A 20207-nucleotide genomic window follows, 5' to 3' on the forward strand; every position below is an offset into this window, starting at 1 on the left:
TATATCCTGAGGAAACCATAATTCAAAAAGAGTCATGTACCAAAATATTCATTGCAGCTCTATTTACAATAGCCAGGACATTGAAGCAACCTAAGTGTCCATCATCAGATGAATGGATAAAGAAGATGTGGCACATATATACAATGGAATATTACTCAGCCATAAAAAGAAATGAAATTGAGTTATTTGTAGTGAGGTGGATGGAGTTAGAGTCTGTCATACAGAGTTAAGTAAGTCAGAAAGAGAAAAACAAATACAGCATGCTAACACATATATATGGAATCTGAGGGGGAAAAAAAAGTCATGAAGAACCTAGTGGCAAAACGGGAATAAAGACACAGACCTACTAGAGAATGGACTTGAGGATATGGGGAGGGGGAAGGATAAGCTGTGACAAAGTGAGAGAGTGGCATGGACATATATACACTACCAAACGTAAAATAGATAGCTAGTGGGAAGCAACCGCATAGCACAGGGAGATCAGCTCAGTGCTTTGTGACCAACTAGAGGAGTGGGACAGGGAGGGTTGGAGGGAGGGAGATGCAAGAGGGAAGAGATATGGGAAAATATGTATATGTATAACTGATTCACTTTGTTATAAAGCAGAAACTAACACACCATTGTAAAGCAATTATATTCCAATAAAGATGTTAAAAAAAATGATACATTAAACAAGATAGACTTAATTGATATTTATAGGACATTCCATCCAAAAGCAGCAGATTACATTTCCTTCTCAAGTGCACATGGAACATTCTCCAAGATAGATCATATCTTGGGTCACAAATCAAGCCCTGGTAAATTTAAGAAAATTGAAATCATATCAAGTGTCTTTTCCAACCACAATGCTATGAGACTAGATATCAATTACAGGGGAAAATCTGCAAAAAATACAAATACATAGAGGCTAAATAATACAATACTAAATAACCAAGAGATCACTGAAGAAATTGAAGAGGGAATCAAAAAATACCTGGAAACAAATGAGAATGAAAATATGACAACCCAAACCTATGGGATGCAACAAAAGCAGTTCTAAGAGGGAAGTTTATAGCAATACAATCCTACTCAAGAAACAAGAAACATCTCAAATAAACAACCTAATGTTACAACTAAAACAATTAGAGAAAGAAGAATTTAAAAACCCCAAAGTTAGCAGAAGGAAAGAAATCATAAGGATCAGATCAGAAATAAATGAAAAAGAAATGAAGGAAATGATAGCAAAGTTCAATAAAACTAAAAGCTGGTTCTTTGAGAAGATAAACAAAATTGATAAACCATTAGCCAGGCTCATCAAGAAAAAAAGGGAGAAGAGTCAAACCAATAGAATTAGAAATGAAAACGGAGAAATAACAACTGTCACTGCAGAAATACAAAGGATCATGAGACATTACTACAAGCAACTACATGCCAATAAAATGGACAACCAGGAAGAAATGGACAAATTCTTAGAAAACACAACCTTCCGAGACTGAACCAGGAAGAAATAGAAAATATAAACAGACCAATCAAAAGCACTGAAATAGAAACTGCGATTAAAAATCTTCCAACAAACTAAAGCCCAGGACCAGGCAGCTTCACAGGAGAATTCTATCAAACATTTAGAGAAGAGCTAACACCTATCCTTCTCCCTTCCAAAATATAGCAGAGGGAGGAATACTCCCAAACGCATTCTATGAGGCCACCATCACCCTCACACCAAAATGAGACAAAGATGTCACAAAAATGAAAAATACAGGCCAATATCACTGATGAACATAGATGCAAAAATCCTCAACAAAATACTAGCAAACAGAATCCAACAGCACATTAAAAGGATCATACACCATGATCAGGTGGGGTTTATCCCAGGAACGCAAGGATTCTTCAAGATATGCAAATCAGTCATGTGATAAACCGTATTAACAAATTGAAGGAGAAAAGCCATATGATCATCTCAATAGATGCAGAAAAAGCTTTCAACAAAATTCAACACCCATTTATGATAAAAACCCTGCAAAAAATAGGTATAGAGGGAACTTACCTCAACATAATAAAGGCCATATATGACAAACCCACAGCCGACATCGTTTTCAATGGTGAAAAACTGAAACCATTTCCTCTCAGATCAGGAAAAAGACAAGGTTGCCCACTCTCACCACTATTATTCAAAATAGCTTTGGAAGTTTTAGTGACAGCAATCAGAGAAGAAAAAGAAATAAAAGGAATCCAAATCGGAAAAGAAGAAGTAAAACAGTAAACTGTTTGCAGATGACATGATACTATACGTAGAGAATCCTAAAGATGCTACCAGAAAACTACTACAGCTAATCAATGAATTTGGCAAGGTAGCAGGATACAAAATTAATGCACAGAAATCTCTTGCATTCCTATACACTAATGATGAAAAATCTGAAAGAGAAATTAAGGAAACAGTCCCATTTACCATTGCAACAAAAAGAATAAAATATCTAGAAATAAACCTACCTAAGGAGACAAAAGACCTGTATGCAGACAATGATGAAAGAAATTAAAGATGATACAAACAGATGGAGAGATATATCATGTCCTTGGATTTCCAATCCAAGAATCATCATTGTGAAAATGACTCTACTACCCAAAGCAATCTACAGATTCAATGCAATCCCTATCAAACTACCAATGGCATTTTTCACAGAACTAGAACAAAAAATTGCACAATTTGTATGGAAACACAAAAGATCCTGAATAGACAAAGCAGTCTTGAGAAAGAAAAATGGAGCTGGAGGAATCAGGCTCTGGACTTCAGACTATACTACAAATCTACAGTAATCAAGACAATATGGTACTGGCACAAGAACAGAAATATAGATCAATGGAACAGGATAGAAAGCCCAGAGATAAACCTACGCACATATGGTCACCTTATCTTGGATAAAGGAGGCAAGAATATACAATGGAGAAAAGACAGCCTTTTCAATAAGTGGTTCTGGGAAAACTGGACGGCTACATGTAAAATAATGAAATTAGAACACTCCTTAATACCATACACAAAAATAAACTCAAAATGGATTAAAGACTTAAATGTAAGGCCAGACACTATAAAACTCTTCGAGGAAAACATAGGCAGAACACTCCATGACATTAATCGCAGCAAGATCCTTTTTGACCCACCTCCTAGAGAAATGGAAATAAAAACACAAATAAACAAATGGGACTTAATGAAACTTAAAAGCTTTTGCACAGCAAAAGAAACCATAAACAAAGATGAAAAGACAACCCTCAGATGGGAGAAAATATTTGCAAACGAAGCAACTGACAAAGGATTAATCTCCAAAATATACATTCAATGTCAAAAAAAACAAACAACCCAATCCAAAAATGGACAGAAGACCTAAATAGACCTTTCTCCAAAGAAGATATACAGATTGCCAACAAACACATGAAAGGATGCCCAACATCACTAATCATTAGAGAATGCAAATCAAAACTACAATGAGGTATCACCTCACACCAGTCAGAATGGCCATCATCAAAATATCTACAAACAATAAATGCTGGAGAGGGTGTGGAGAAAAGGGAACCCTCTTGCACTGTTGGTGGGAATGTAAATTGATACAGCCACTATGGAGAACAGTATAGAGGTTCCTCAAAAAACTAAAAATAGACCTACCATACGACCCAGCAATCCCACTACTGGGCATATACCCTGAGAAAGCCATAATTCAAAAAGAGTCATGTACCACAATGTTCATTGCAGCTCTATTTACAATAGCCAGGACATGGAAGCAACCTAAGTGTCCATTGACAGATGAATGGATAAAGAAGATGTGGCACATGTATACAATGGCCTATTACTCTGCCATAAAAAGAAATGAAATTGAGTTATTTGTAGTGAGGTGGATGACCTAGAGACTATCATACAGAGTGAAGTAAGTCAGAAATAGAAAAACAAATACCCGATGCTAACACATATATATGGAATGTTAAAAAAAAAAAAAAAGGTTCTGAAGAACCTAGGGGCAGGACAGGAATAAAGAAACAGACATAGAGAATGGACCTGAGGAAACGGGGAGGGGGAAGGGTAAGCTGCTACGAAGTGAGAGAGTGGCATGGACATATATACACTATCAAATGTAAAATAGCTAGTGGGAAGTAGCCACATAGCACAGGGAGATCAGCTCGATGCTTTGTGTCCACTAGAGGGTGGGATAGGGAGGATGGGAGGGAGACACTAGAGGGAGAAGATATGGAGATATATGTATATGTATAGCTGATTCATTTTGTTATACAGCAGAAACCAACACACCATTGGAAACCAATTATACTCCAATAAAGATGTTAAAAAAAGTAAAATAAAATAAATGCGAAGCAATAACCTCCTATTTTATGTTCCAGGTATATTTACATATGAAGAATGCCCTCAAAAGCCTTCATCATATTCTACAGATAAAAATTTTATCTGTATTACTCAGTTTTGCTGATGAAAACTGTGTTCAAAAAGTGTTTTTAGGATGGCTCAGTAAAAGTTTTAATTGATTATTTTTAAAAGCTCTAAGCTCTTTACATTCAGGCTCTGCCCACCAGGACAAGTCATGAAACACCCCTGCCTACAGGTATCTTGTCACAGAGAGATCATAACCAATGTTTTGTCATTAGAGTCACATCTGCTCTTTCTGAAGCAACTGTATTTTAAATTAGCTTCTTATATTGGTCAACATAAAGAATAGGCTAGATATAAGTGCAAAAATGTGCATACCAAGGAAACAACTACTACTTCCTCTACATATTTTATATTTTACCTTAATCCATCATTTTTTTTCATTGTACTCTATAGAAATTCATGACTCTGCAGAATAACTGAAGACAGATGTCAGAAAACCAATGTCTCTCCATTCTTTTCTTGAACTACCTAACCATAATTAGAAGAATAGAATAGCAATAGAAGAAGGGTAGAACTAACTGACTGTGCTTGCAATACAGAAGAGAGAACATGGGGCTTTAGGTGAGAGAGTACTGGTGTGGTATCCCCACCCTTTGCCACTTACTAGCTGTGTGACCCAAGGCAGATTCTTGATCTCTCTGAGCTTCCTTTATTTAGGACCACATAATTCATCACACAAACTGGGACACTCTTGAGTGTGAAAGATGGGGGGATGGGGGGCACAATTAGTAATTCCTTCAGGGCAACAGGCATAAAATGGGACTATACGGGGCAAACCAAGGCATAATCAGCCTACTTATTTGCAATATTGAGGCCGTAATATCTCAAAACTGTTGTGAGGTTAAAAATGGCATGATGTGATAGGCTATGGAGGAAGTTTAACAGCACGTATTCAATAAGTTATTTTTCTTTTCTCATAAATGACTGTTGGGTATTGGTTGGGGATGGGGATGATGGGAAGGGCTAATTGTGTTATCTTTTAAAACATGGAGCAAGATAAATGGTTGGCCTACTGCTTCTTCTGCTTTCAGGGCTCTCCAGCAACCATCTCCCTGCTTCATTTCTCTTCACACTGCTGAGTTCTAAGAAACTCATTCTATGGTGAATCATTTTAATTTGCATGATGAGGTTACCACAATTGCTGACCCACAGTATGCTTCATAAAATCACTACCTGAAGACTCCTTCCATGACTCCCTGGGTGAGATACAGCCACCTGTTGCTGCTCTCTTAGGCCTTGTACTTCTGCATAGCACGTGCTGCTATTAAAACTATGTGGTTACATGTATAGTGAATTCTTTAATGTCTGGCTCCCCAGTTGGAACATAAGAGCCAGGACAACAGGAAATTTCTATTTTGTCTCCTGCTGTACCCCCAGCACTTAGTATAGTGCTTATCACATATCAGGGGGTCAATAAATGTCCATTAAATAAACAAATGACCATGGGCATACATGAGGGTTGTATGGAGGATTCAGAGAGGGCAAGAGAGATTTCTGTCTTCAAGGAACATACAGTTGTTAGGGAACCACTGACCAAAACTGCCCACCTTGGCCAACTACGATGATAACCACTTGCATGAGTTGTCTCACAGTAGGAGTTCCCGACAAGGAACATGGTGCTGCCGAGGAAAACTAACCAGGAGAATTTGGGAGGGTCCAAAAGGAGAGAGGAGATGCCAGCCCATAATATGTCCTACCAACCTCCCAGAATCCTTTGTGCTGGAATCCTTCTTGGCGAAGAGATGCATGCACCACCAGGAAGGACCCTGAGTCAGACCAAATATGGGCCAGGCAAGATGATTGGCCAGAGACAACCCAGAAACTAACTCCATTACCATAAAACCTGAGACTGTGAGCCACATGGCAGAGCAGTTCTCCTGGGTTCCCTTACCCTGCTGCTCTCCGCCCTGGCGCCCCTTCCCAATAAAGTCTTTTGCTTTGTCAGCACGTGTGTCTCCTCAGACGATTCATTTCTGAGTGTTAGACAAGAGCCCAGTCTTGGACCCTGGAAGGGGTCCCCCTTCTTGCAACACAGTAAAAAGGGCCATAGAGAAATAAGAGTGATTTAATCACTGTATATTTTGTTACTTTGAAGATAGGTCATATATAAAAGTAGCAACCCACACTGAATGCCAAAGCTGTGAATGTTTTAAGAGCGGATAGAAGGAATCATCATCCAAAGGGTGTGTGAGGGGCCGGGGTGCTTGGAGGGAAATGGAGAAGCTTCTCTGGCCTAGATCATGCCTCCCAATCTTGGCAGCCTTGGTCTCTCACCCTGGCCACGCCACACACTCGACCCACTCATCCCAGAACAGATTTGATCAAATTTATACTGTGTATAAATACCATTTAATGAGTTTTCTGTGATACTATTCTGGGTACTTAATATAGATCGTCTCTTGAATTTCTCACAACAAGCCAGCAAGAGAATTATCATGTCCATCAGACAAATAAGAAAATTGAGAATCGGGGGAGATTAAATTACTTGCTTAATGAGCACAAGATGTAATTGGATTTGAATCCCTGTCTGCCTGGCTAGAACCCAGTTTCATGTGGACTCTTATTTGCTGACTGCTTCTGCCGGCCTTACCATAGAAATACTCACTTACAGACAAGTGATAAGAAAGGTTCAGGAGAGAGTAGCCAGCAAAGATTTCGTTGTTAACAACGTTAAAGAGAATTGGAGTCAGATGAACGTTTCCTTAAAGCCTCCAGTATTCATCCCCAAAATGAGGCTATACACTCTGACTTTTCTAGCTTTCATCACTATTATTTTCTGTCTCTATGTCATTCTTGCTATAAAAAAAATGCATGGTTATTTTGCAACATAACTTTAAAATGGAAATGAGATATCAGCAAAAAATTCAATTGTATTGGTATGAATGCTAAAGCTACCTAAATTTCAATACGGATAGTGCAACATAGACCCAGAAAAATATTGTTGGATCGTTAAATATGTTTATGACAAGTATTTCTTTATATTTAATAAACAATATTTATCTTCAAAAACATCTAAACTAATGTGTGAACTCTGACATGGTTTATACCATCAATTTATTAATTCTACTAATGGAAACAATGAAACGTGGAGTCAGATTCAAACCATAAATCTACCAAGAATTAGCTGACAACACTATGATAGTTATTTAAATTCCATGAGCTTTCATTTCTCCATCTATAAAATGGGCATAATAAAGGCACCCAAACCTCAGAGGGTGAATGTGAAAATTAAATGAGATGACATATAAGATCCTGATGTATGGCCCAACACACAGTTGGCACACAGTTGGCACACAGTAAATGTAATTTCTCTCTTTCTTTCTAGGACAGATGAAATGTATAAGGTTTAACAAAAATCTCTAATGGATACAGTCTCAGAATACTACCATGTTTTCTTGTGGTGTCCTCTATTTTCTCCCCTTAATGTGTTCACTCCAAAACAAAACAGAAAGGCAGATTTTAACCATCTTCATCCTCATCTACTGTCATCCTAAAGATCCTTCACAAGCGCTGTGACTTGCCCACAACTGCAGAAAACCAGATTCATCAGGAGTTACAGAACACTCCAGCAGCACATTAATAGACTCAACGTTCAATGCTCCATATCCTCCAGAATCAATCATGACTTAGACTGAAGGGTTGTCCTGAAAGAAGGTGCATATGCATTTGTAAAAGAGTAATTGAGTGGGTGAAGAGATGCCAGTGAATCAAAGCACATTGGGATGATCTTTTCTTTTTTTTTTAGGTTGACACCAGAATTTCCACAGAGGGAAAAACCAGCTGATGGCTACAGTAGCCAGTATATTCCCCCAGGATGAGAGGTGTCCTGGGACCAACACTGCTGAGCAGTCTTCCATGAAGACAGGAATTAATGACGCCCTTTTGGATCACCACTGCATCTCTGGTACTTAACACTGAGTAGATACTAAATATATATTTGTTGAATGAACTAATTAATAGTGCATGCCAACCCTAAAGAAAAGAAGAGGTCAGAAATAAAGGTGCTAGGGGTCAAGTATAAAGAAATAGAAAATAAAAGGCAAAGCTTTTCTCCCCATGAATCACCTTATTAGTGGTAAGTCAGTAGCTACCGTAATTTAACCTTCCACTGTCACTTCTCTGACTACATCACATTAGATGACAGGATGCTTCCTAGTTCAGAAATGGCTAGTGTTTCAAAGGTGGGATTTTAAGAAGCAATACAGGAGATAATGCAAGGAAAACATGTTTCTTAATTATCTTCTCTCAGTGTGCAATGAAGTAATATGCAGGATGTAAGAAGGAAAATTTTCAAGTTAATAATATAGATCATTTTAAGGTATTTTATACATCATGAAAGGGAAACTGAAATAGCAACCATCTTACCTGAAAAAAGCACTTTACCTACTTATCAAATTTGTCCACAGGTTAGAATAAAGAGAGCATTAAAAATTTGCAGTGAAGAATGGCTCCCTCATTTCCATAAAGAAACTAGATTATCTAACTCATAGGGATTTGAGGATAATTAAGTGAAATGATACATGAGACATTCTCAATATGAGGCCCACCATATGATAAACTCTCAGAAATGATCAGCTATTGTTGTAGCTGTAGGCTATAATATTGTGTTACCTAATGTGACCAGCAATCTAACATTAAGTATATATTTTAAACCAATAAATGCCAGTTCTGTAATCATTCTAAAATTTCAAAAATATATATTATTACTGAATATATACTCCCAAGTACTTTTCTTTAAAATTAGTATTTTGAGTTCTTTTTTTTTCTGATCAACTTTTACTATTTTTTCTTGCCTTTTTATTTTACATCTCTACATACAATGAAACTCTCTTCCCACCTATGATTTTGTTCATTGATTAGTATGCATGGAAAGGCAAATCTATTCCCTTCAAATCTGCCTATTACAGTAACCAGCAAATTCTAATCAGAAACACTTTTCAAGAGTCTCTAGTTTTGAATATCATAGTACTATTTTATTTGAAAATTGAACTATAAGATTCCGGGTAGAAATATTTTAAGAATTACTTCTCAGTCTTTCGAAAGCCCATATTGACATGAAAAAATCTGGTTACCTGAAAGGGTTAGGAATGCTGTAAGGCTGGCATCTGTAAGTCTTAGATCCCAATAGGCTGCCCATGTGTATCATGTGCAGTTACATATATATATATATATTTTTTTTTTTTTTCAAATCAACATGTGACTGTGTAGGCGATGAGTGAGGCTTCAAGCTATGTGAAAATAAGCTCTAGAGGTTCTAATGACATTCAGCTGGACAGTCTGTAGGCATAAAGGAATTTGAGACACAAAAAAATCATTGTTCCAGTGCAGAATTATTAAAATGTTTTTCTGTAAAAAGAGAATGCCCTCTTTCTTTCTGGAGATATTTACTAAGGACAATAATGTATCATTTCAATTCTCTCAATAAACTTACCATCAAAAATGCAATATATGTTCCCTCAATATTTTCAAATTTCACTTAAATTATTTTTAAACTATTTTTTCTCTTTAAAAACTGACACAGGAAAAAATAAAACAAAACTGATCCCTCTTCAAAACAGTTTTTTAGGGAAAGAAGAATGAATAATCACTAAATACCTTTAATAATTCCTATGAAGATGGACGTGAGATTTTTACCTCAGAAAAAAACATCTGTGGGCTCTTGCCATTTCATTACTTTTTAAGAAAACTTTGGCTTTTCTAGACTCCTAACCATGAGCTCAGGAGCCAGACTGCTGGGTTTGGGTCCCAACTCTGCCACTAAATAGCTGTGTGACTTTAGACTGATGACTCAATTTTCTCATCTGTAAAATGGGAATAATCAGAGTACCTACCCCGTGGGGTGCACATAAACCCTTGGAACAGAACCCAGAATGGAGTAAACACTCCATAAATATTCATGGTTATGATCAACCATTGTTAACAATAGGATGACCAGATAGGTTTTAAATAGTTGGTCCATTTTTTCCAACCTTCCTCCACCCATTCCCACATCCCATTTTCAACACTTACTTCGAAAGAATGAATGACCTCTTACTGCTCAGATAATTGACTTTTTTCTGAACGTCTGTGTTATAGACATTGTTGGCTCCTTTCACAGTCAAGAAAGTCTTTCTCTGGGTCTCACGGAACCCTCCCTGCCTAGTTCTTCCCCAGTCTCTCCTCTGCTTCTCCTCCTCCAGGAGAAAGAGCCCAAAGACTCAGCACTTAATGCTTCCTCTTTCTTTTGCTTGATTCTCTCCATCCCAGTGGTTGTCCTCTGCTCTCATGGTTTCAACCGTCCTAGGCGCTGGCTGGCTCCCCACCAGCACCTCCACCTCTGCCCTCTATCCTGAGCTCCAGCTTTTCCTCTCTGATCTTTGATATGAGCACCATAGTGCAAGTGGTTGGATTGGGGGGCTTGACAAACGTGGGTTTGAAGTCTGGCTCTGCCGTTTGCTAGTTGTGTGACTTTGATCAATTTCTTAGTTTCTCGAACTCTCCATCACCTCATCTGTAATAGATCATTTAGAAAATCTACCTCATGGGCTCCATTAAGCAATACAACAGATGTAAAGCATTTGACATAGTTCCTGGTCCACAGAAAACATGTTAGATGATTATTAATATTAATGTCCAATTGAATATGTCCAAAATCTTTTGCCATTCCACACTCATATATCAAATAACTCTTCTTCTCCGTAATTTCTAAAATGTTTTACTGCCCCCATCAATTTCAAGACACAAGATTTTAGGCTTTTTACTATTTTCTATCATTTGTTTCCATCATCTGAAAGAAAATATGGTAATATATTCTTCAGTTGTAGTAAAAAGAATTTTTTTCAGCTGTATATGTCATTGACTAGTTTAAAGGTTACATTCTACAGCCTCGCTTACTTATAGGTGTGGCCATGTCACTAAGTTGTGACCAATGAGATGTAATTAGAAGTAAGTCTCCTTAAAATGGTGTGGCATGCCCTTCTTTGTCTCATTCTCCATCCTGCTGTCTGGAATTTTGATGTGATGGCTGGATTTCTGGCAGCTATATGAGACCCTGATGATAGAAAGCTTCACTCTAAAGATGATAGATTCATGAATTGACAGGAGGAGCCGCCAATCAAGGTCAGGACCAACAACCTCTGAACTTTTTTTTTAATAATGTGAGAGAGAAGTAAATGTCTATCATGAGGTTTCTCTCCTGTCTACAGCCAGATCTGATATTAAGTGAATTGACAACATTTCGATTGCTGACTCTTCTCTGACATGCACCCCTTATTCTAGTCAGGCCCCCTTTCCTCACAGTCTCCCACTCACTTTGCCTGTACTTCTTTCTCACCCTCAAGTGTCTTGGGCTTGCTCAACAAAACGGTCCAGATCCAGCAGGAGCCCATAACTGATTTTTTAAATGCTCACCTCCCTCCCTCTCATCTGAATGTTGTAGCATTTCTATTCTGTTCCACATCATCAATTATCCCCATAGGATAATCTTACCTCTTGGATTATCTGTAAGATCATTAATAACCAGGGGTCACAAATTGGGTTCTCCAGAAACAGATCCCGAGACAAAGTCCAGGGTGTCAGGTATTTACAAGAGATCAACAACAGTGAGAGGGATGGGACAGAAGCAGAATCGGGAGAGGGAGAATTTGAACTGTGACGCTGAGGCTGATTGTGTAGGGAGCTCAGGAGTGAGTATTACCACAATAGCATCCCACATCCAGCCAAAGTGGCCAGGCCTTCGCCCAATGTGGGCTGCGCTGGGAAGGTGTGACTTTAGCATGGCATCTCTCTGCAGGTGAGGCAGACCTGAGCGAGGTGACAGATAGAGGCTGTCTGCCCAACACACGCCCTGCACTGGGCAGCAAGACCTTCCTCAAAGAGGAAGCTGGGTACCCATCTCTGTGTCCACCCCCCTGTGTCTGAATTCTATGCTTCTCTGCCCAACACACCAATTTTAATATTAAACCAACAATAGGTGTCTGATAAATATTTACAGAAGACTTACTCTATGCCTAGCCTAAGAAACATAATCGGTATGAAGTTCCTGAGATGAATCCACTCACACTTTTAAAAAAGGTATTTAAAAGTGCCTTTATAAGAAAAGATCTTTTTAGTTCCCTGGTGGTGCAGTGGTTAAGATTTGGCACTTTCATTGCCGTGGGCCAGTTTTGATCCATGGTCGGAGCACTGAGATCCCGCAAACTGTGCGGAGCAGCCAACATAGGAAGGAAGGAAGGAAGGTAGGAAGGAAGGAAGGAAGGAGGGAGGGAGGGAGGGAAGGAGGGAGGGAGGGAGGGAGGGAAGGAAGGAAGGAAGGAAGGAAGGAAGGAAGGAAGGAAGGAAGGAAGGAAGGAAGGAAGGGAAGAAGAAACTTTTTAAAACCTTTTCCTTCTGCTTCCTGGAATCAGCACTGACTTCACAAAAGCTCTAAATCCCTTGTTTGGCAGAACGTGCCTTTTTCTTAATTCCATCTAATGCCTCCCACCATGCTAGCTGCTGCCAGGGCCTTCAAACACACACACCCCACCTGAAGTAGGAGTACGTGGGACGGAGCTGCCCATTCGACGTGCTTCTATGAGAAACACTGTTCTCCTGGGGGAAATCTTCCGAGGAAGAAAACTCACCATTCATCTGGAGATCGTGGAAGCAAGCTCACGACAAAAACACTCTGACGAAGTTTCCCCCGTTATCGTTTCTGTTTTTCTCTGATCCTCCAATCCTCCTTCACTCTAAGCTCATCCGGGGGTCGCTGCAGAGTCTCGTCAATTTCTATAGGTCTTTCCGCCCTTTCTGAAGGGTGAGTAGCAATTGACATAAGGAAACAGGCATCTTTCTTGTTTACTCTGCCCACTTTCCTACCCCAAATTCTCCATCCACCCCCAACTGCACTCCAGTTACAGCGGGGGTTGGCACAGGATTTTGGGGGAAGGAAACCCAGAATTGAATGAGGTTCTGACTCTGGTCACTGGTTGACCACAGGGGGAAAAAGCAGGAGGAGAAAGCACCAGGACTAAACAATAATAATAATAGTAATAAGTGAAAAAACAGTCAGAGGATCAGCCAAGACCAGCATCCTCTTACTTGATCCTGGTCGTTTGTGAGCATAGGGAGGCGAAGGCTGTGTTCCTGTGATGTATCTGGGTTGTGACCAATACTTTTATTTTAGCCTAGAGATGAGCAAGATTGAGCAATCCCTAGGTGAGCTCACTTGGCGAGGCGGCCTGCTGCAAATCTTTCTACCTCTCCTCTACCTGTCACTTCCCAGAATATAACTTTATGGTAATTTATCCACTCAGAGCATCACTCCCATCTGTTCTCTGCTACAAAGATAGCTACTTCCAGAGATTGCTGTCTTCACCGGTTGGCTGGGGAGGGTGGCGGTGATGCTGTCTGACACACCATCCACAGCAAAGTCACCTCAATGGAGTTCCCATTTGTAATCCACCACTTGGGTGTCTTTGAAATGTTTGTGTTTGGATGTTGTTTTCTTCATCTCCCTGAGCCAGAAGGCTTGTCAGAAAGTCAAACTTCAAAAGTGACAAAGTGCTCTGATCATAGAAGGGTGGTTTCGTTGCCAGGGAAACTGCTTGCAAGGGAGAAACAGATCCTATTTGTGAATTTATAACCCGGAGAAGAAACAGATGCTAAGTTTCTGAGTGAGCCTTACTTACTTCGAATTGTACTTGATGGTAAGAATGGGTTACATTTTTTAGGCCATAGATTAGCAAAATTATCCACTTTATAGAAAACCTTCTTACTGTAGCCTAGAAATTGTGAATAAAACCAAATTCTTTCTTCCCCTTTTCTTAGCTTTGCAAATCAAAAGAAAAGCAAACACATTTTTCCCAGGAAATCCATGGGATCTGGGAAAATGACCAGGACTCATCACAAAGCCCAACACAGGTGAAGACCTGTGGTACACACTTAAGAGTGATCTTAGGGAAAAACAAAAATCATGAACACTCCACATACCTTTTCAAAGGAGTTGTCCAGAATGAAAAAATAAGTAAGAAGAGATTAGCGGCCACTTTTTGCAGAAATGGACAAGGAGAAGTCCTGGGCTTCCCTTCAAAATATCTCCCTACATCTGCTGATTAAGCCTAAAATCTAGAACTTCATTCTTTTACCTTGTAGCAAAGTTTCAGATCCTTTCCTGAAAATTAATTTTGGTACCAGGGGAAGGGAAAAAAACCTGCAGTGTTAGGTATCTGGCAATAGAAGGGGTGGTTTCTATAATAGGGTAAAAGAGTTTGAAACTGGTAGCCAAAGAATTAATATAATTTTTCATCATTATCATCATCTTTACTATTAACACATCATCATCTCTATTATTATCATCACCAACACTATCCTAATTCACCCTAAACTCTATTACCGCTATATAATGAGAATAGCTGCTCTTCTTTGGAATTTACCACGTGCCAGAGACGGTAAGTGTTCTACATTCATGATGAAATAATTCTCAGGAGTTGGCAAACTTTTTCTGTAAAGGGTCAGAGAGTAAATATTTTAGGCTTTTGGGGTCACAACTGGCACAACTACTTAGTCGGGCGAAAGCAGTCACAAGAAACGTGCACATCATGGGCATGCTGGTGTTCCAGTTCAACTTTGTCTACAAAAGCAGACGGTGGGCCAGGTGTGGGCTGCTGGCCCTGCTTTACCAGCTCACATCATCTCGTCAGCATCCTCACGAGGCTGTGGGCTTGGCAGGAGCATCTTCATTCCTCCAGTGAGGAAACCAGGCATATCAGAGATTGAGTCACTTGTCCACGGTCACACAGGGAGCAGATGGAGGGTAGGGTGAGACCCTGGGTCTAGCCATCACCAAAGCAACCAACCATCTGTTCTCCACCTTGTCAGAGTGTGATACACGTACGCCTGACTGCTATTCAAGAAGATTTTAGGAAATACACGTGTAAACATTTTAATAGCTCCCCTTACTTTCATATGCATGGAAAAATATAACCAGAAAATCCAACATTTGATTTTACTACTGTTTTTTCTTCAGATGAAACACAAGAACAATCATCAATAATCATTTTTGTGCCTTCTTATTTTTTAAAAATAAAGAAAAGAAATACCTGATGGTTGACAAGAGGGAAAATTTTTTTCAATATTCATTCAGTATGTAGGTGCCATTTTGGCCTTTCAAAAAAGTTTTCACTCTTTTCTCTCATTTGATTTTCACAAAAAAGAAGAAGAGAAGTACGAAGTTATTATGCCCATATGGCAGATGAGAAAAACTACAGTACAAAAAGGTTAAATGGTTTCTCAAAGGCACGCACCATTACAGTGGCCTGGGGCAGAGGGGCCATTTCATCTGGCCCCGGTTCCCTTCTTTCCTCCTGCTTTGTTGTCCTCGTGGGTTCTCCAGGGCTCAGAGTTGTAAAGAGCCAAACTCAGGAATTTCTTATTTCTCCCAAGGTATCAAGGTAACTAAAAAGCCAGCAACATGAGTCGGGTTTCTTTGGCCTGGGTGTCACAGGGCCAGTCACCCAGATGAGCGAGAGTGTGTGTGCAGGCACAGTGGCAGTGGGTAAGGCCCGCCTCCTGATTTCCACCAGAGCAATCTGAAAGTACTTTCTGGACTAGCCATAAATCATTTTGTTAGAGCCAAGTGCTGAATGGCATGAATCTGAAATTCCATATGTGTGTTTAGAAGAGAGCTCACTTTAGCTGCCATTGAGCTGTTGGCCCAAAGGCAAGTCACGAGGGCCCCAGATTCTGACTCAGGAAACACAGCTGCTGGACTCTATCAGCGTTTGTTCGGGTTGTTTTTGTTGTTGTTGTTCTCTGGGGGGTTTTAGGGGATTATAGTTTACTCATCTACAAAAGAAAACCTAGATGCCTCTCTGGATAAACAGATTGAGAAGAAAACCTCTCGAGCTTTTCTAGCACAAACTTTCATATCTATCAATTTCAGGAACCAATATACAGGGCAAACACAGCCAAGCCTTGAAGAAAGCATCACGATGCTGAAAAATATCTCTACAGTTTAACTTAGGAAAACTTTTTTCATTCCCTGAACCAGTCCTCCCTTTAATGAGACACGGACTTAGAAAAAATGGGTGTCAGATAGTAACAAATAGATTTTAGGAAAAAAAATTTTCACTAGATCAGTGTTTTTCAAACCACAAGTTATGACTATGGTGAACTGTGGTCAGCATTTTTAAATGAATTAAAGAAAAGAACAGAATGGAAAAGAATCAAATGTAATAGAAAATGTCCCAATAAGCCCTATTTCAGAGACTGTTTCAGATTTATATAAACACGTGCACACACATACACACACACACACACACACACACACACAGGATTTGTGGTCCACAAATTTGAAAGCCATTGGACCAAATGATCTGAGAGCTTTGTGCAGCTGTTAGATTCAATAACTGCCTAATCTATTCTCACTGCAATAAAACCACTCAAACCACACACTGAAGTGATGGAAAGTCAATAGAATTGTAATTCTTACAAATCCCCCCAACACTCAAAGTCTTGGCAATTGTTGAGAAATTCTTTATAACCATTCTATTATTATTATAAATTCGGTTCTATTATATTATGAATTCTATTACAATGCTCTTTAGATCATTACCATAACACTATGAATATTTTAACTAATAGTAATGACACTTTTGCTACATTATAGATACAATGTCATTATATCTATATTTAAATATACTTTGGGAAAATATGATCAAAAAAGAAATAAGTTCTGAAAAACCTGCCTGATTTTTGTGTCCCTCCTTGCCTACATATAAGTAAAATAAGACCAAATAAAACATTCCATAGGGACCCCTTTTTTTTTTAACATCCTTATTGGAGTATAATTGCTTTACAATGGTGTGTTAGTTTCTGCTTTATAATAAAGTGAATCAGCTATACATATACATATATCCCCATATCTCCTCCCTCTTGTTTCTCCCTCCCACCCTCCCTATCCCACCCCTCTAGGTGGTCACAAAGCACCTAGCTGCTCTCCCTGTGCTATGCAGCTGCTTCCCACTAGCTATCTATTTTCCATTTAGTAGTGTATATATGCTTAGGGACCACGTTGAAATGAATCAAACATATACCAAGATATACAAAGAGGACAAAGCTTTCCAGTTCTTGTTTCCATACGAAGACATAGTCAATGCTCGTGCTGGACCAGTATGTTATAATTTTCATTGAAATGGCAACTCACCAGTCTGTAGAAAAATCCAGCCAAAAGAATTCAGCACTTGGGTTCCATTTCAATCTGGAAACCCCAGAGGACACTCTGCCTCATTTGCAGAAATGGTGGTGCCAGGGTGTGTGATAAATTGAATGAAAGGGACAGGAAAGACACTTCAAGAATTCACTTTCTGAAACTGAAACCCATTCTATTTTTAATCCTTTAATTTTTTAACTAGCATTTATTTGGAACTTACTGATTTTTCTTCCCAAAGATCTTGAAAACACATCCTTACTCTTAATCTTATTGACAAGGCAATCCATATAGTCTCCCAAAAGGATTCTATGAATAAAATCTTTCCCACTCTCCATTTCCTCTTATCTTCAATTGATAAATATTTTCTCTCAAACAACATCAAAGAAGAATACCTATACTGGAGACATTGATATTCAACAGAAAAAGAAGATATTAGTTCAAACTTCAATGAATAAGATTTTAGAGGCCTCCTCTCTATCAGATATCTTCCTTAAAAAGAAATGTAGATTTTAGAGTATTTCGTTTTCCATATATAATAAATGTCCTTAACAAATAAAAGTTTTAATAAAACTCCAGTGACTTAAGTATCACTCATCAGTCCAGAAGCGGTTCTCAACCCAGACTATTTTACTCCCCCAAGAACATGGCTGGAGACGCTTTTGGTTGTCACAAACATGGGGAGAGGTTTCCTACTGGCGTCTAGTGGGTAGAAGCTAGGAATGTTTCTAAACATCCTACGACACACAGGTCACCTTCCACAACGATGATCTGTTTGGCCCAAAATATCAGTAGGGCAGAGGGTGAAAAACCTGCTTTACAGTGTTTCCCCAACAACAACAAAAACAACAACATGATTGCAACAGTGTTGTATTTTGGTCTGTACAGTTAGCTTAAATATTAACTAAGTGACTTGCTCCCCTACCTTAACTTCAAGTAGATGGGATTCAAGTCCATGCTTAGCAAAGTTGCAGATCCCTTCGTGACTCCATGACTTAGCAACTCAGGATTGCTGGAGAATTTTAAAGTCATGCATGTTAAAATCTGCAGTCCTGTCTTGTGTGTGTGTAGTTGGGGGGAGCTTCTCTCTCTCTTACACACACACACACACACACACACACACACACAAACACATTCTACTTAACACAGATAGAATGCCCTGCACACAACTCGTGCTCCTTCCATTGTGAAGGCTGTTACCCACACCAACCTCAGAGTGAGAGGGCTAAAATGACTGCCTTGGAGTCAGAAGGATGAAGATTCTAACGGTCAAAGAAAGTTGCTCTGGACAGAAGGTGAAAATTAAAACCAACTAAAGTGAAAAACTTAGAATAAGGCTGTCAGACATGCCAACTGATGACAGAGTGGGAGTATCTTGCTGGGAGGGTTAGAGTAAACTGTAAGTCTAGTGGATTCCAACAGAGAATAGGCATCTTCAACATAATTCTTGTGCATAACATCCTTATAAGCTAGCTGGTGCACTTTATACAGCCGTCTGAGCCTTTTCTGCCAAAGGAGACATGGTAGGAGGATTATTACTGATGAAGAGTCGAGAAGAAAACATAAACCCCTCAAGGATCAGAGTCCTTCTGATGATGGGGAGATGAAGCCTGAGACCCACTGCTTATGTTTCTTCCTACTTTAAATGTGCAACTGCACAGGAAAAGAAATCAAGAATCAGGAAACAAAACCTGATAGATTATCCACTTTCATCTCTCTAGGAATGATGTTTCCAAATTAGAGACAAGGTTATTTAAGAGGCGGGGAGGTACTATCCATAAGGATTCATGGGAAATTTGTTGCAGATGTGTGGGAGGGTGAGGAGGTTCAATCCAGGGACTTACCACCGAGCCACTGGATCAAGTCCAGTTTCATTCAGAGGATATATTGATGGCCTTGTTTGGTAAAAGTCCTGTAGTTTTTGAAATATTCAAGTTTGACAGCAGTTCAAAAGAAATCGTTTAAAAATATCTTTGTTCAATATAGATTTTAGTTTAAAAAATAAACTCAATTTTTGGACTTAATTCAGAGTTTAGCAAATTCTTCAAGGATATTTGGTGTAATGGGACCTGGCCTTTCATTTTGTATTTTTGAGATGGTGTTTCAATGGGATTCTGATTCTGGTTCCTGAAAGACTCAAACAGTCAGGTAGGAAAATTCTGTGGGAAGGACAGTTTCAGACTTTGAGCTGTTGCATGAGCATTCCGTCCATCAGAATTAGAACTGTCCCGAAATCCAGACCCTTCAGCTCACCTGTCATTCCTCAGAACCAAAATGTATTTTCAGTCACATTCTCCACTCTGTTAAGAGAAGTACAGTTTTGAATCCTGAAAGGAAAATTATCTTGTGGCCTTGGGATAAAAGCTTATTCAGGTAATATAAAATGCCAAGCAGCCCACAATTCGAGCTCAGCTAAGGTAATTCCCAATAGTATTTATATCCTGAAAAATAGGTGTTTCAGCCTTGTTGAAATACTATTATCATGAAAGGACTTCTCTTTTTAATAATTAAAGTAATGTAACTCAGCACGGCTACAAGTGTAGAGAACCTCTGAAAATTCATATATATCTTTTAAATCCTAAGAAGTCGATTTGTTACTAATTTAACTAAAACTCTCAGAGAAAACCAGGTGTCTTTGAA

General features: G+C 39.1%; 1 protein-coding gene across 26 annotated transcripts in view; it reads right to left on the reverse strand.

Annotated features, from left to right (window-relative positions):
• The window catches only part of MLIP (muscular LMNA interacting protein), a 283518-nt gene that overhangs the window by 163072 nt on the left and 100239 nt on the right, over positions 1-20207 (reverse strand). The window contains exon 1 of one of the 26 annotated variants that reach the window (XM_082347125.1): positions 13003-13518. The exons of 24 other annotated variants lie outside the window; for them this stretch is intronic. In XM_082347125.1, the coding sequence (XP_082203251.1) occupies positions 13003-13005 (3 nt within the window). In that variant the 5' untranslated portion in view covers positions 13006-13518. Of the gene's footprint in view, positions 1-13002; positions 13519-20207 lie in introns of those variants that run through there. One more of the 26 variants, XM_082347143.1, reaches the window with a different exon arrangement.

The sequence above is a fragment of the Balaenoptera borealis genome (genome assembly GCF_965194805.1).
Source record: "Balaenoptera borealis genome assembly, chromosome: 12".
NCBI lineage: Eukaryota > Metazoa > Chordata > Mammalia > Artiodactyla > Balaenopteridae > Balaenoptera > Balaenoptera borealis.